The sequence below is a fragment of the Cyprinus carpio genome, chromosome B16 (assembly GCF_018340385.1).
Source record: "Cyprinus carpio isolate SPL01 chromosome B16, ASM1834038v1, whole genome shotgun sequence".
Lineage (NCBI taxonomy): Eukaryota > Metazoa > Chordata > Actinopteri > Cypriniformes > Cyprinidae > Cyprinus > Cyprinus carpio.
The window spans coordinates 16065644-16083918 of NC_056612.1; the positions used below are offsets into that span (position 1 = coordinate 16065644).

At 36.2% G+C, this 18275-nt stretch overlaps 1 protein-coding gene and 1 long non-coding RNA gene across 4 annotated transcripts; one reads left to right on the forward strand and one right to left on the reverse strand.

Moving 5' to 3' along the window:
- Positions 1-322: 322 nt before the first annotated feature.
- On the reverse strand, positions 323-15285 carry LOC109104916 (endoplasmic reticulum resident protein 44). 2 transcript variants are annotated; one of them, XM_042741091.1, is made up of 11 exons: positions 15131-15285; positions 11173-11245; positions 10973-11012; positions 9801-9916; positions 7454-7638; positions 7203-7318; positions 6353-6527; positions 5695-5806; positions 3189-3330; positions 2471-2573; positions 323-465 (listed from the first exon to the last, which is right to left on the reverse strand). In XM_042741091.1, the coding sequence occupies exons 1-11, from the start codon at positions 15185-15187 to the stop codon at positions 361-363; spliced, it is 1224 nt and encodes a 407-aa protein (XP_042597025.1). In that variant the 5' UTR covers positions 15188-15285; the 3' UTR covers positions 323-360. The 2 variants fall into 2 exon arrangements, with proteins under 2 accessions (XP_042597025.1, XP_042597024.1); XM_042741090.1 differs by having other exon boundaries at positions 323-468.
- Positions 15286-15301: 16 nt separating this feature from the next.
- LOC122139983 lies at positions 15302-17816 on the forward strand. Of its 2 annotated transcripts, XR_006156707.1 has the most exons (4): positions 15302-15623; positions 15822-15847; positions 16647-16758; positions 17773-17816. It is a non-coding gene; the product is annotated as an uncharacterized LOC122139983 (long non-coding RNA). The 2 variants fall into 2 exon arrangements; XR_006156708.1 differs by lacking the exon at positions 15822-15847.
- The last annotated feature ends 459 nt before the right edge of the window (positions 17817-18275 follow it).

The window sequence follows — 18275 nt, forward strand, 5'->3', positions numbered from 1 at the left end:
CTCAATTTGCTTTCCAACAAAGAGGACCACCAATGTACCAATGTTTTTTTTCTACAAAAAAAGGACTTGGGGAGACAAAAAACGTTGGGCGAAAAAAAAAAAGAAAAGAAAAGAGAAAAAAAAAATCTTATTTTTAATTTAGACAAGACCCACAGAGCACAAACATATTTACAAGCTCCAAAAACAAAAGTAAAAACGCTCCTCTTCATTTCCCCACCCCAAAAAAGCTCAGGGGTTCACCTTCTCACTTTTTTATCTAAAATAAAAATTATGAAAATAGACATTGCGAAGGCAGCGCAGTGCCGGGTAGGCACCAGCTGACTGCTGGGTTCTGGGTTGGGTCTCGATGCGGTTGTGACATCACAGCTCGTCCCGGTCCCTGAGGATGGTGTAGCGCGTCTCACTGGGGGCCAATTTCTGGAAGGAACTCTCTGGGGGATTACTGGCCACCTCTCTATTCTCCTCCTGCTGGAACACACACATAAACAGGCGAATAAATAACCACAGATCACCTGCATCTCTAACGTGAGTCATTATTTTGAGAACCACAGCTAGACGGATGTGTTCCTTTCAGCAGATTGCTCTGCACCGAGGCCACCGAGTTCATTCTGCTGCATCTGCATTCAAATGTCAGCACGTGCATTTCATTCAATCATATTCTTAATTAATGTACGCCTGCATTAATTAGTCTAGATGAACATGTTCTTTTCAGAGATTTCAATCCGGAAGAGTGCTGAACTAACAACCTGAGTAAAGTGCCTGTCATAATGGGGTACTTTAATCAGCCGAAAAGTGGACAACACTGATTTTGAGCAAAATGTCATCTCGATATGTACAGGCCAAACAGGAGCTGATTAAACTAACATTGCATAATGATGCGCTGTTATGTGCAAATTACAAATTATATCTGTAATTTGTTAATAATGGCATGTGAAATTACAAGCATTGATACTAATATAAAGTGTAGTTTTACACATTATCATTCAAAAGTTTGGGGTCAGTAATATTTTTATATTAATAACTATAATAAGTTTATTTATATAGCGCTTTTCCATAGCTCAAGGATGCTTAAATTAATGCTTTTATTCAGCAAGGATGCATTAAATTGATCTAAAGTGATGGTAAAGTACTTTACATTGTTACAAATATTTTCTATTCTGCATAAATGTTGTTCTTTGGAACTTTCTATTTATTGAAGAATCCTAAAACTGGACTCAACCGTTGTCATATTCAACAGTTATTATGAATTGTTAAAATATTTCACAACATTACTGTTTTTGTTACTTGGTGATCTGAGAGACTTGTTCACTTGAATACTCAACATTGTGTTTTTCAAAAACGTGTCAACTAGTTGGACTTTCTTAAGAAAAAAAAATCTCCTTGCTAGGAAGATTAATGCAAGATAAATTAAGTGTTCATCAATGTATGAGTGTCAGGAGAAAAGGTCTTAAAAAGCTTAAAATATTGTGTGCATTAAAAGGAATTTAAACTGAATTAGTATTAATTGCGATTCATCTCACCTAATATTAAAGTTTTATAAATATTTTTTATATTGCAATAATTTTGCAATCTTCAAGTTAATGTATAAACAACAAAAAGACAGTATTTTGTTTAATGGCATCTTTTTTATGACTGAAGGCGAGTATCACTGATACCAATACTGATGTCTCTATGAAACTGACCATTGATTATAGCCATTCAACAATTTTAACATTTATTAGACTTAAAAAATAACTTTTAATTTAACTCAAAACAATCTTCATATAAACCCATTATAATAAATGTAAAAATTTGGCTACCTGTGCCCTTCAGCAAGTAGGAAATCTACAGAAATTGAATAAAGTTATCAAACACTAAATTCTAGATTAAATATAGATGATGCTATAAGCTACTGAATTCCTCTTATTTATTTTGTTCTTTGATTAACAGACGTCATAGCAGCTGGGTTATTTGTTTTTTTGGCTGCTGTCACTTTAAGAGCTGCCGCTGCTAAACCTGACACAGATCTGATAGTCATTGTGTTTTCTCACAACCTTTTATATATAATTGTGCTTTAATATGAAATGATATACAGCGTGCCACTGCATTTGTGCATGCGAATAAAGATCACGTTACAAGCACAGTATAATGGCAGACAGGACAGGAAAATTATTTTTTGCTGACATATGACCTGACAATATCTCATCTGACTGCATAAAGACGTTATGCGCATCTAAATAAACGCAATTTTTCATCACGATTGGAGAGACAGAAGCAGCAGTTGTGAGTGGGGTGGCCAACCCTAGCCCCACCCCGTGTTAACTGCGTTAAATATTATTAACGCTGTTAAACTGGAAAAATTTACATGTGTGTATATATATAATCTGTAGAAAAAAAGATTATGTAGCTCCAGATTATATAGGCAGGTCCAACTTAAATCACTCTTTTAAATGAAAAGCAATCCCGTGCAGAAGCTGTGGTGAAGTCTGACCTGTCCTGGAGTGCTGTCTGTGGGGTCTGGGCCGTGATGGAACTCCCTGTGCAACTTTCCTGAGTGCAGGTCCAAAACAAACTGCCTCAGCTTTCCTGGAACCCTGTTCATACACACAAGGCATCATAAAACAGTCGAAAAAAACTAACAACAACATGAGCAGTATCATTGATTTAACGAGTGAACAGATAAGACCCCAAGAAAGCCGACAGTCTCCAAAACCACAGCATTTTAACAAGATAATGACATCATCTGTACTGCCCCAGACGCCACCGACCCCCTGGAAAATCAGCTGTATCAAAGACTGACAAGAGGCAGGCTGATAAGGCCCTTATTGGATAACAGGATATACAGAGTGCTTAATAAAATAAGGCATGCGCTGAATTATGATGGTTTCTGTCATGTACGGCCTCTGGTGTCATAAATAATTATGATGCTGCAATAAATTAGTAAGAACATTGTTATAAACCTATGAAAACTAAGCTACTATGTTCACACACATTACAGCTATCAGTCAGGTGTTGCTAAATTAATTGGCATAACTGGCTGAGAGATGAAGCCCAAAGCTCGTGCTCTATCACTCTCTCAGTGTGTGTTGCTGTGGGCCGAGTCTACAATCATTGTTTAATTGGTAGGTGTCTGGAACAAGAGATAACCTGCAGAGAGGAGGCTCAAGGAATCACTGCAATAAATACAGACAGACAAGTCCAATACTTACGCGAGGTCGCTGAATTCTGGGAAGACATACATGTGGCGGAAACTATCGATGGCAATAACAGGGCAGTCAGCGGGGGTCTTCTGAATGTGCAGCAGAGGGTGCCGGAACTTATCGCAATCGGCATGAAGAAAATTTATAGAACCTGAGAGAAAAGGTAAATTTAGATGTGTTGTAGATACTGACTGTGTCTAAACATCATTTTTGGCCACCAAAACGGTATTTGCATCAGGGATGTGAAAAAAAAAACAAACAAAAAAAACGCATTTTCAAAACCGACAAGTTGGTGGGTTAATTAATTAATTAATTTGTCAATCTTGACTAATGAAAATTCTGTCTGAAAATTAATTACTCACCCTTATGTCATTCCAATCCCGCAAGACCTTTGTTCATCTTTGGTAAACAAATAAAGATATTTTTGATGAAATCCGAGAGCTTTCTGACCCTCCATAGACAGCAACACAACTACCACTTTCAAAGCCCAGAGATGTAGCAAGGACATTGTTAAAATAGTCCATGTGACATCAGTGGTTCAACCATAATTTTATAAAGCTACAAGAATACTTTTTACTTTTACTTATTTTTGTTTTCTTTGCGCACAAAAAGTATCCTTGTAGATTCATAAAATTAAGGTTTAATCACTGATGTCACATGGACTATTTAACCAATGTTCTGCGCCTTGAATGTGGTAGTTCCCAAGCTGTCTATGCAGGGTCAGAAAGCTTCCGAATTTCATCAAAAATACATTAATATGCTTTCTGAAGATGAAAGAAATTCTTACAGGTTTGGAACAACTTGAGGGTGAGTAATTTTCATTACTGGGTGAACTATCCCTTTAAAGGGATTCACTGTTATACCATCCCAGATCTACATGACTCTTTCTTCAACTGAACACAAATATTTGTATAAAAATAATCCATTACTATATTCCACATAATGGAAGTGTAAATTACCTCCGAAGCTGATGCCTTAAAAAACACACAAAACAAACACAGCAGTAATCCATACGCGATAAAACCATGTTTTTTGAAGAGAAATAAAAGGGTGTGTTTTTAAACTATAAACCATCACGACCCATCAGCTATCGTAAGAGTGTTCACATGATGTAAACAATGTTGCATTGTTAAAGGGTTACTCCACTGCAAAATGAACATTTTATCATTAATCACTTATTCCCATGTCATTCCAAACCCGTAAAAGTTTTGTTCGTCTTCGGAACACAATTTAAGATATTTTGGATGAAAACCGGTAGGCTTCTGCGATGAGAATACTTTTTTTTTTTTCGTGTACAAAAAGTATTCTTGTCGCTTCATAACGTTAGGGTTGAAACACTGATGGCAGATGGACTATTCTGACGATGCTTTTCATACTTTTCTGGACCTTGACACTGTTATTTATTTGGCAGTCTATGGGACAGTCTCAAGCCTCCCGGTTTTCATCCAAAATATCTTCAATTGTGTTCCGAAGACGAACAAAGCTTTTACATGTTTGGAACGACATGGAGGTAAGTGATTAATGACAAAATTTTCATTTTGGGATGGAGTATCTCTTTAAAGTGTTGGTCCTATATGCTTCTCTGTCACATTTAACAACAAGCTTACACCATGCTTCACAACATACTGTGGTTATGTCGACCGAACACTTGTATGACAGTTGCTCAGAAACCATAGATTATGGTTTAAAAAGGTCCCACACACTTGCATTATATAGGCTTACAATACTTTTGGGAGAGGCAGCCCTGAACTCAGTACTATAGGGGCTTTCGCACCACGTAGTTCTAGGAACTAGCCAGCAGGGTCGTTCCTAGAGAAACAACATAAACCTCTGCACACTCACCTGCACACAAACTCACTGGCAGTCAAGACCTAATGGTTAGAGAGTCAGACTTGTAACTTAAAGGTCAAGGGTTCGAGTCAACTGGTGAATGGAGGATGCTGTGATCAGAGCTGTTTTTGTTGTGATAATGGAGATGGAATGTAAATGCACAATTTACACAATTGAAAGAGCATGAAAATCTGACTAAATCTCCTATGACAACTTGCAGTGTCACATATTATCGAGGCTGAGAAAAGAGCACAATGCTACAGACAACAGGTAGCTAAATGCCATTATCTCTGTTTTCCATGTTCACGGACTAAATATTTTTAAAAAGGCTGGGGTGTTTCATATGCGTTTTTTATCCAATCAGCGTACACTTACTTCACTGGTAGTTCCTATAGAACTGTTTCAGACCACACTCTGAAGTAGGAGCTAATTTAGTTCCCCCAAACAGAGTTCCTAGAACGAAATACTTTCCTAGTTCCTGCGGTGCGAAAAAGCGGGTACTTCCACCCAATAGTTCTAGGAACTTTGAAAAGTTTCATCCAGTGCGAAAGCCCCTAATGTCTTGAAGAGCAATGATAATGTTATGAGCCGGTAAGAGGAAACCTGCAATACATTGCTCCAGAGCCAAAGTGAATACATGTAAAGGTGCAACCTGCCCATGAACCTTTCTGATCCCTTTCTATACCTTTTTCACTGATAAGCTGGCGAGCCACTTCTTGCTGAAATTTCTCCAGACTGTCTGTGTCATCCTTCTGATGGAAGAGGATCAGGAACGGGATGCCCTCCTCCGTCAGTTCTTCACACACACAAAAACAAATTCTAATCACAGGCAAACACAGACAAGCAGGGCGATACAAACAGTAAAAAGTCCCATTTCTGTTATAAAATGTATTAGCACTGATGGAACATTGCTCTGAATTGAAGACCAGAAACAAATGCGGTCTAATGAGTTTTGAGAGTGTGTAGGATGTTTGGGTGAAGTGCAGTTGGGCAGAGGTGGGTCAGTGGAGCAGATTGTGGAGAATCTGCCCTATCACCGAGCAACAGAGACCGAAGATATTCAAAACATGTGGTCAAGTAAATCAAAGAAAAAACCCACACTCACTAAAGGACATGGCATGCGGACGACTTTAAAACACAAACACACTTGAAACGTACACAGTCAGATATGCTTGAGTGTGGGAAAAGTACACTGAGGGGGAGGGGACTTTTCTTATGCAAATGATGAATTCGTTGTTCGACTGTTAGATGTACACAAATAACAAATGCGGACAGAAAGTACACGCACTACCGCTTATAAACACACACACACAAAAAAGATATTTTGAGAAAAGAATGCATACCTCTCCATTTTCAAATGTGATTTCTCGGACTAGAGGCACACACTTGTCTTGTGTCCAGGCATAGCTGAGGTCAAAATTTGTGAGTGAGCCCATGTAGACCATGTCAGGAGCATTCTCTCCCATTGGCTTATAAATAATATTATCACCACTGAACCGCTCAGGCTTAGAAACATCCCTGTAAAAAAACGGAATGGAAAGGAATAGAAAAATGAGGTAATCAAGATTTAAGGTAAGGACACTACAGGTGAATATTAGGGTAAATATTTTAACTAGTTGTTTATTCACAGTACATTAAGACAACTTTTATATCATGTTTTCTCTAATGCTATGTTTAAATATGAATATGCATTAATTTGCAAACATCTCAAGAACAAAAATCTGAATCTCAGTGCAGAGGAAAAGATATGAATTGTAATTGAAATCTACAGACACAAATAGAAAAAGTGTACTAAAATAAACACTTAAATGTGTATTTTGGCTGTTTTCTTTCCACTAGTCTGAAAGAATACATGTTATGAAAGCAAAATAGCCCAAAATCTCAAAACTGATCAGTACTGCCTGGAGTTTCTTGCCTTAGAGAAACGGTTCACCCAAACTAAAAATTCTGTGATCATTTAATCACAAATTATACTCAACATTTTAAACCTATGTTTTTACCCCTTTCAAGGCCCAAGGGACTGGGACTTCCAGTGTCATTTCACTGGAAGGTCGATTTATGACAAATTAGTAAAAATAAAAACATGAACAATTCACCCATGCATGTAATAAAATCAGTAACATGCGCTTAGAAAACAGGTTCTGTGAACTATCACGTAATGCTGACTTTAAGTATCTTAAGTGCTTCACTAACCCAAAAGCTGCCAGGAAAACACAGTCATCTCTCAGGATGTTGGCCACTTTCTCATAAGTATGGTAATTGTCAGAGTCCCTTTTTTCAAAGTAACCAATGATGGTGCGTCTACTCCTCTGAAAGGGAAGGAAGGACATTGAGATGACACAGCGATCATTCTTAGTCACTGAACCTAAAAAGCACTTTGGGTAGACATTTTAAATGTGCTACAGAAATAAAACTGTATAGTATTGTGATTGTGAAACACTCACATCTATACTGCTGATTTCCTCCAGATTTTCTATCGCTTTGATTGGATCGACTTTCTGCTGGCGGATGAAATCAGCGATGGCGGTCACTGACCTTTGACCTCTGTATTCTCGCTTCATCATCATCCCATTCCTGAACAGCTTCAATGTGGGGTATTTGCTTATCCTGTAACGCTGGGCTATATCAGCTATTAGTGGAAACAAAAAAATAACTCAATAACTCTTTTATATCAGCTAAACTACCATTCAGAGTTTGAGGTTGGTAAGATTTGTATAAGTTTATTAAAGGGTTAGTTCACCCAAAAATGAAAATTAGCCCATAAATTACTCACCCTCAAGTCATCCTAGGTGTATATGACTTTCTTCTTTCAGACGAATCCAGTCGGAGTTATATTAAAAATGGTCTTTGATCTTTCAAGCTGTTTCATGGCACTCCGCGGGTGTTACATGCATCAGTTCAAAAGAAGTTAAATAAAAAGCGCCCATCCATTAAAAAAAAGTGTCTCACATGGTTCTGGGGGGTGAACAAAGGCCTCCTGTAGTGAATCGATGGGTTTTTGTAAGAAAAAATATCCATATTCAAAACGTAATAATCACTCTAATGTAGCTTGCGCTCACTGTTGTACACAGAAGCAGTTCCGGGTGGATGAAGTATGGAGGTCGGCTTTGCGCATGCACCGCTCAGAAGTGACGCATGCGGAAACGCAGCGGAGAGATCCAAACAAAACAACGATCACTAATTAGAAGTACAAAATGAGGATTTATAAAGAAGAATGTCAGATGATTTCGATATAAGCCAAGAGGAGACTGGTTTTCCTTTGCTAAAGTATGGAAACTTTGCTTCCTTTGCTCCTGTTAACAAACGTTGGTTTTCACGAGACTCACCGGCACATGCGCAACGCTGACCTCATACGTCATCCACCCGGAGCTGCTTCTGTGTACAATTGTTGGCGCAAGCTAGTATAAAGTGATTATTATGTTCTGAATATGGATATTTTTCTTACAAAAACGCACTGATTCGCTACAGAAGTCCTTTGTTAACCCCCCCGAGTTGTATGAGACACTATTTTAATGGATGGGCGCTTTTTATTTAACTTCTTTTGGAATGATGCATGTAACACCCGCTGAGTGCCATGAAACAGCTTGAAAGATCAAAGACAATTTTTAATATAACCCCGACTGGATTCATCTGAAAGAAGAAAGTCATATACACCTAGGATAACTTGAGGGTGAGTAATTTATGGCTAATTTTCATTTTTGGGTGAACTAACCCTTTAAAAAAAGATTCTTATGCTCACCTAGTTTGCATCATTTATTTGATCAGAAAAATTAAAAACAGTAATAAAATAAAAAATTCCTTCAATACAAACTCCATCCATCATTATCTATTTTAAAATGTAATTTATTCCTGTGATGGCAAAGCTGAATTTCCAGCAGTCATTACTCCAGTCTTCAATGTCACAGAATCTTTCAGAAATCATACTAATATGCTGATTTGCTGATCAAGAAATATTTCTTATTATTATCAATGTTGAAAACAGAAAAATATTTTTGTGGTCAACTTTTTCAGGATTCTTTGATGAATAGAAAGAACAGCATTTATGTGAAATAGTCTTTACTGTCATTTCTATTTCATCACTGATAAATAAAAGTCTTACTGACCCCAAGCTTTTGAATGGTAGTGAACGTTATAGATGTCATTTGAATATATATATAAAGGTGTTTTTAAATCAATGAAACCAAACAGAATGAGGTGACATGACTTTTCCCGGTCACACTTATTTCTCTATGCTTTCTAATACATAGAAAGGTGAGTTTTAGGACCCAAATGTAGAAAAAACACTTCAGCCTTGGAGATCCTTTGCACTTTGGAGAACAAAATATGGGTCAATCCATGAATATTTAGATTTTTAGGTTATGAGAGGGAAAGATCAAAAGGTCAGAGGTCTTGGGTAGTCTCATTTTAAAGAGAAAGATGGACTCCAGTCAAAGTACAGAGCCAAAAAAGGGGAAAGAACTAAAGAAAGTAGAGAAAAAAGAAAGAAAGGGGGAGGGGCCGAGACATGAAAGTCAACTGATGTGGGGGGTAAATACTCCAAAGCCGATCGGCTGGAATCAGTCATGCGCTGTCTCTCTCGCTGACACACACCCACACTGTGGGGTATCTTTGAGCCGCCTTGACTTCACAGAAGATGCAGTTTTGTCATTAAACCATCAAACACTTTACAAGACATCAATAATTCTGTTTAATTTGCTTTATCTCAAAGGCTAAACCGATGTGTATGTGTGTGTGTGTGTGTGTGTGTGTGTGTGTGTGTGTGTGTGTGTGTGTGTGTGTGTATAAACTCACAGTGCTGGTCACAGTCCACCCGGGCAAACACCACCTGTGTAGTGTCTGGAAATTCCTCCCGCGCTATATTCGACGCCTCCTCAAAGATGGGATGGAGCATCTGACTGAAACGACACCTGCAGAAGATACACACAAATAAAATGAGCTCAGTACTGGATACAGATACTTTAAATTAAGAGATGCTAGAGCAAGTTTTTCTTTTTATTATTTCAGGTCTTTTCAATAAAATGTAATGTAAACCAGGCATAAGATAAACCTCTTCATGGTGATATGAGATCCCACGACTTTGCATTTTGTTTAAAGCGTATATTTCAGATACCATTTTACAAATACATTTCTAAAAATGCCATGAATAATAATATATTACTATTCTTATTAATACTTTAGATCCAATATAACTTATTTTAAAAATAGTTTTTGCCATTTTAATATTTTAAATGGTTCTGTTGTATAAAAAAAAAAAAAAAAAAAAAAATTTTAAGTAGAAAAATTTTACCAATATTCCATGTAGTCCCTTAATTAATAAACAGATCAATAAAGCTATTTGAAAAACAACAATAATAATAATAATATCTAGGGGTGTAAAAATATATTGTGTCACAATATATCACAATACAAAAATGCAACAATATGTATTGTGTATAGTCACCCCAAAATGAAAGTTTAAACAGATTCAAAGCTTTTATTCACATAAAAACAATGATCCACTTATAAAGAGCATTTGAACTTCCATGTTTATTTAATTTATTATTAACTCATTAAAAATAAAATAAATTATTTAATACAATACAATGCAATATATATAACATTTTCAATGTACTACAAGCATACATTTCTAACAATTCAGTATTTTTAGCTAAGCAGAATCAGGAAGATTTCTATTTTGGTTAAAGAACAGTATTTTTTGCTAGCTGTTCATTATACAGCCTAGAGGTAATAATCCAAAAAAATGACCCCTACCATTTTAATTTTTAACACAACAGTATTGTAAGTGTATTGGATTGTGATATCAGTATTGGGTATCAACCCTAATAACATCACCATCAAAAAGCTTTTTGTTATATCACCATCCCCAGGACATTTCAACTTAGTTAAGTGTACTTGTCATCCACCCATACGGGGAACCAGCACACAAGAAAATCAACAACTCTCATGACATCTGGAACACTTACCAGTCTGCATAGAAGTTGACTAGAGCCACCCCTGCATTGTCTGTGGAGAGAAACGTGTGGTTTAATTTCATTTGCTCTACTACAATGACAAAGCACCATTAGATAATGCACACCCACAGGTGCAGTAACTGTCTGATTGAAACTACTGATGAAACAGCCTCCTTTAAACGCACAAATAAACAGGGTAAGAAGTTACTCACTGAGGATGTCATCGATGTTTCCAGCATCCAGACTGGTGATCTCTCCTCGTCCTGGAGTATACAGACCCGTTACCTGCCAACAACAGAGGTGCTTCATTAGTAAACTGTTTGTATGTGTGCAAGTCAGTACCAGCGATAAACCATTATCTCTGGACAGTCATATTGATAATCTATAATCTTATACAAAACACCGACTTTAATGCAGGGTCGAAATGAAAACTAGACAAGCCTTCAGTTAAGAAATAAATAAAATGGAATAAGTTGAGTTATTAGTGATGCAAGCGATTCAAATATAGATATACAAACGGTCTATTAAACATCTGTTGCATCATTTAACAACCTCAACTAAAATTATTACCATGACTTTTTTTTCTTTTGCAGAACTGTGTGTGGCATTTGAAATATTCCTTGTATTAAATCAACAATACGGAAATATGGAATTCTATTGAATTCACACTATATTATATTAAATCATCATTACCCTATTGCTAAATAAGTAAAAGCAAAATGTGCTTGAAACAATTGTGACAGTTGAGCCTATATTTAATCATCTATCATTCTGATTCTTATTGATTTACCACTGGACTCTTAGATTAAAGATTAAAGTCTAGTGACTAGTAGCTATAAGAATGAGTCCTAAGTTTCTTTTCAACAAAAGATGTTTCACCTAAGATGACCTTTTTAAACAAATCATTGTCTATTTCTTCATTTTTTCCCAAAAGCCCCCTTTAATGGGAAGGTCCATTTAAGCCTCACTGTTATTTAGTAACAGTGAAAACTGATTAACTCCCATAATCTAATCTAACTGTGATCATTGTCCACTTTGAATTCCAATCACATACTACTACTCAAATAAGGGAATTTTGATAACCTACAGAACAGCTTTTTGCTTAAATGAAAATATATACAGACATAGCCATGTCATAGCATTGGTCTGTCTGATATATGTGCAATACACATCATTTTTAAACTAAGTTAATATGATTACCATATTTTTGTAATACTACTACTACTACATAATGTACTTTAATATTTAGAGCATTTTAGTCATATCTACACACAAATTACTTACTTAGAAATGTTACATTATATTCATAATACACATATTATATGTTTACAAGTTCAGTTCATAGATTGGTGTCTTAAGATATATGTGGATTACGGCGCATGCACTGTAACTGACATGAGCAAAACACACAATTCATGTCTTTTATCATAACAATTAATTGCAGAAAAAGTTCCATAATTGTGACTGACTTGCCTTTCTGTAACATTAAAAACAATGTAATGAAATGTAGTTTTGACTTTTTCCATTTTCTTTAGCCATGATATTAGTCTGGCTGAGTCTAGGTGGTATGAATAATCTACCAAATATCTGTTTTGTGTTATTACTCTGAAATGATCATACCACTACCAAAGTTCACTGAAGCTAAGTAACGTGGCTATCTAACATATGTGAGATAAATTGGTTTGATAATGCCACGTGTTAAAGAGGCTGGATGAGTCTGCTGGTGCTTGCTACATTTCACTACATCCTGTTTGAGTCACTGTATCAAAGATAGCCTGAAGACAGGTATAATGATATACTATGGACATCTTTACCCCTCCTTAAATAAACACTGTGAGACAGAATAACTTGACAAGTACACTGTGAACGGCAAGACTGACTTCAAATTATATGATGCAGAGCTTCTCACACTTAGCTGTCTTAAAGTCCATGATCGAATACTGAGACTATTATAATAAGAAAAAAACATTCAGAACTAAATAATATCAAACACACAAACACATATGTGATCCTCCTCAACAAAACTGGCATCTGCTAAACAACACTGCCTAAATTCACTGGCTAATCTCTCAGACAACTCAAGTCTCCAACTGTCACAACACAGCCACAGAAACAAAACAAACACACGGCTCTGCATGGGCTGCTCTCAACCGCTCACATCGCAAAGTACTAAATCATAGCTAGACCCAACATATGGCGTGTTTTCGGTAAACAAATTTGGACACATGCATATCCATTTCTTAAGGAGATTCATCACAAAGAGTTTTCCAGCTCTAATATGGGGAGTTTTTACTCAGACAAGCAAACAGGTTTGATCAGCAGGTTCTACAACTAAATTAACATTTTTTAGAGTCCAGTCCAGTTCCTGAGTATTTTTCAACTGTATGCTGCAGTCTCCGTTCATAGGTAAAGCTGCAAGCACAGGGTTGTTGAAATAGTTAAAGTCCATTGACACAAAGAATGACAGCTACATTAGTGTCCACACCAATAAAATTCAATGTAAATTCAATACAATTCTGTATATTATTAAAGCTCACTGCAGATGATCTGCTGCTTTAAATGCTTGAGCGTTTTAAAATATTTAATTTAAAATTGCTCTGACAAGGATTCATACTGTTGTTCCCACTGCGGTTGGGACTTCACAATTCTCACAGAATTAAAATGATATAGTCAGAGTTATCCTTCTTGGTGTGAATGGGGCTTTACTTTTATATACGTTTTCATGGTTCACCAACGTAAACATTTTGATTGCTGTTATGCAAAAATGACTTTAATGTAAAGATGGCATGAAATAAAAATTCACCCTATTTATTTTCTAGATGCATGTTATAGATATTTTCTTTTTGAAAGTCTGTTACACACAAGTGTATGTCAAAATACGGAAGAAATTATCTGTCGCTCGCTACTTAAAATCACTAAGGAATAAATTCAGGAATGCTTCACACTGTTTTTCACCCTTATCAGGCAAAAGTGGTTTTATGCATTTATTGCTATCATGAAGTTGCTTTGAAACAATATCAGAGAGCGAGGAATTAACTATATCACACAAATATGCACTGTGAAATCAAATGAGTTGGGATTACAAGCATTTTAACTCATGTTATTGAAATGATTAATAAAAGACAGACAGAAGCTCTCAGAGGTAAATCACAAGCTATCTACCTCTGCTCTGAGGTGACAGATATTACTTCACAAAGGGAAAAAAAAAAATGTCAAAACATTCATGATCGTGAACCAGTATTCTGGCCCTGCTAAATGTACCACACAGGCAGCAAAGATACCGCTGCTGTGGTTTTCACATCATGCTGTGCTGCGCGGAACAGCGAGGGTCACTTCCGGGTTGACAGCCAATAGGATTAGGCCACAACAGAGAAGTTCACCAACCGGTCTATAGTTCCTATTGTAAAACCGGACTTTAAGTGCTTAATTCATTTGGTAAAGGACTTTTCGTTTTGAATAGGCTCACATTAAAGTTAAATATTGTCTACGGAACTTCACAACTATGAATAAGAGTAAGATACTTGTTAGCACCTCAAACATTTGTTCATTCCATCAAGTTGCATTTATCATTTAATACCCGTGCAAAGTTCTTAAACTTGCGTGCCTTCTTATTCATCAAAAACTCTTTTATTTGCGTCATTATCTACACTAGAGAACAAAACTCTCCTGGCCCTTTCAAGACTGTGTTTGAAACTGCTTAAAATAAAGGTTGTATGATTGAATGACTCCTTAGTTTGCTTGCAAACACTCTAAATGAATCATATAAGTTGGCATGTTTATATGAGTGTGTGGTTGTGCATTTAATGGGAATAACAGACTATAAATTCTCAAAACATCCCATACTTGCAGCTGCATCATGACTACAAGCCCGGTAACTCTAATAGCTGGTTAGCCACATTAGCCAGCTGTCTAGCACTTTCTGCAGCTAACCAGCATTCATCACAGGCCATTAAACCCATTGACATATTCAGAAGTGACATAGTTAAAGTCGCCCGTTCTTCCAAATCTGGAGACTTTATTATAATAACCCGTTAATTACCGATGTAAATCATCCCATCACATCCAAGTCCATCAAACCCTTCCAATAGCTAGCGTTATATGAGCTAGCTATTGCAAGTAAACCTGGAGAAGTGTGTTACTGAAAGAGCGCGGGATTACTCGGCCACATACCAGCAGAAGGGTGAAGTAGTGCAGTTCGGGAGCGGGTATTATTGATGATAATTTCATTGTATAGTGGTGTTGGTTGAGGTTGCGATGTTGTTGGATCTTGCCAGTCTCTCGACACCACCTCCTTCTCCTCTGCTGCAGGAAACAGACAGTACATACGGCCAGGACTACGGGAACTGTGATTCCGGGTTTTCTGGAATGGTGGGAAATGTAGTTTCATACTGTGACGGGAGTCGTTAAGTCAAATAGGTTGTGTTTCTTAAAAAACTACAAATCCCTTTAAAGGATGGGGAGAATGTGGCTTATGGTATTTGTGGTTTTCTTTACATACGTGCCCAGATGTGTTTGTGGTCTCAAGATATTTTGGAGTATCACTGACCAAGAGCGGGAATGAAGTTACGTAAAGGATGAAAACAGCAAAAATACCGCAGAGAAAAGTTGGAAAACTTCGTGCTGTTTAAAATCACAGATGGAATTGTGTTTCACATTGAATGTGGTAAGTTGCATCATCGTTTCCCAACTGTATAACGGGAATTTTATTGTGTTTAGCAATCAAGCTACATGCAAACACTTTCAAAGTTATACATTATTTATTGTATGAATCACTGACACAGTCATTTGTTGTTTTTGAAGTATTATTACAGCAGTTACGGGACTATGTTTGCATTTGTTAAAATTGTTTAATTATTTGCAGCTTGGAGACAAAGTGTTCATGAAGATGTAAGTGATTTCTGCAACTGATTCATATACTTTACTTTGTTTTAGTGATTTATCTACCAATCCAAACCCACCACCTACAACCTAAATAAACAAACTCAACAGAGGTATTTAGGCAGTGTACATTAGTTGGAAAAAAGTATATGAGGTGGCAAAATGCTGGAAAATGGTTTCTTATTTTTGCACAGTTTTTGATTCTGGTAGTATTATATATGCATATGAAAGAAAAATCACAAATGAGATCATGAGAAGACCCAGTAACGTGTCCCATTTAGAGTTTGAAAAAGGATCTCTACAATGAGTTGAATTAAGCTCAGATTTGCTAAGCTTTGTCATATCAATATGAACTAAAACAAATGCCATTAATTTCTCCCAAAATTTAAACATTTGAGTTTGTTTTCCAGATTAAGTATCATAATGTTACTTTCTGTCAACAACTGACTCATTTATATGATTTCTTCTAGATGATTTTAATGGAAATATGTGAGATAAAGTTTATATTTAAATGACACACAGCAGAGAGCTTCCTTTAAATTTCAATTACATTTGTAATTATTTACAGCATATATTTCAAATATGGTGTGCACCAACATGTTTCAATAAAAATAAATGATCTCACATTAAATTTCTGTTAAATTCTGTTTTTACTGTTTCTTACAAGGTTTCAGTGCTGTTTTAATATTTTATGTCGGTACACTCCTATAAGTCGGCCTTGGCGTAGAGCACTGGTAATGTTTGGCACAGTAGGTCAGAGCAGGTGGTTTGTGCTCTGTGTGTGAGTGATCCGCTCTCTCTCCTGCAGAACACTAGATCAGACCTGCCAGGGGGACCTGCAGCTACGCCAAGCCCAGCATGGCTTCACTTAGCTGGGTAACATCTGCTGAGGCCTCCCCTGCCTCCTGGACTTCACCATGGTGAGAGTCAGAAACCAAGAACTGTGCTGAGATTTAGAAGAGATTATGAGTATTGTATTAAGAGTTTTGAAACTGTACTTTAATTTTTTGCGTATAATTATTGACATAACATTAGTTTTTTTTTTTACATTTTATTAATAAAAAACTTTGCTGAGAGTAGAAGCTTGCATATAACTGACAGATTAATGCCTTTAGAGATTTCCAAGCTATAAATAACTCTTTCTGTGTATTTTGTCACATTAACAAGATTTATTTCACACATTAAAATAGCGGGTGTGAATGTAAAAAGCTGTTAATAAAAAGGTATACCAGAAGCAGAAGATTCCAGCTTTTGGCAAATTTCACTTGTCAGCTATAATTTGTAATTTGGGTATTCTCATTCTAAATCAGATACTGTTCTCACATAAGTTATTATATATATATATATATATATATATACCGAACACACACACACACACATATTTATATATACACACGTATGTATATATGTGTGTGTGTGTGTTTGTTCTATATTATACAGTGGTGTGAAAAAGGTTTTGCCTCCTTCTGTTTTTTTTTTTTTTTTTTGCATATGTCACACTTGAATGATTCACATCATACACATTTTAGTATTACACAAAGATAACTCGAGTAAGTACATAATGCATTTTTTCAAATAATGATTTCATTTATTAAGGGAAAAAAGCTGTCCAAACAAACCTGGCACTACGTAAAAAAGTAATTGCCCCCTAAATCTAAGAACTGAAATCAAGCGTTTGCGATAACTGGCAATGAGTCTTTCACTTTGCTGTGGAGGAATTTTGGCCCACTCTTTGAAGAATTGTTTTAAAGGGGTCATATGATGCGATTTCAGTTTTTCCTTTTTCTTTGGAGTGTTACAAGCTCTTGGTGCATAAAGAAGATCTGTAAAGTTGCAAAGACTAAAGTCTCAAATCCAAAGAGATATTCTTTATAAAATGAAACTACTTTGTTTGGCCTTGCAAAAGAGGATGATATCTGCTTTGTCATGCCTAGAGCTGATCCGTGCTGGTTGCTGAGGAAAAACATCAACTTTGCGCATACAGAATATTAGAAACAGTAGAATTAGTTAATTTTTTTCTTTGATTTGTTTCCTAAATAGAAATAAATAAAGACTGACACCTTTATTTAACCTAAATCTGTAATTATAGTTTTATAATTTAAATTTTAGTTATATAATTCATATACATATCTTTTATATCATTTCATATCATTTAGTTATATAATAATAATAATACACATAATTTGATTTAATAACCCAGTTTGAAGCAAAAACAGAATGTTCTGACAAGCTTTGTGAAATTATACCACGTAAACTTTTCAGAAGACAGCCAGATCCCCTCAGAAACACATTCATATAAACCCCCAAATCAATATTGAGGATTTTCTTCCAATAATCAAAACATCATGAACAGTGAGTGATCTGCCTGCTACAGTATTTTTCTCTGTGTGTCCGTCTTCAGCATCTCTGGCCTGCGTTAACGGGCGTTTACAGACTT

What these genes read in the sequence shown, in the direction of transcription:
- LOC109104916 (XM_042741090.1), bottom strand. Translation starts at nt 15,187, where the DNA reads ATGAAATTATCATCAATAATACCCGCTCCCGAACTGCACTACTTCACC. An exon ending in ACTACTTCACCCTTCTGCTG is followed by an intron (nt 11,246 to 15,130) that starts GTATGTGGCCGA and finishes TGTTGTTGGCAG; the next exon opens with GTAACGGGTCTGTATACTCC. An exon ending in TCACATTTGAAAATGGAGAG is followed by an intron (nt 5,807 to 6,352) that starts GTATGCATTCTT and finishes TGTGTGTGTGAA; the next exon opens with GAACTGACGGAGGAGGGCAT.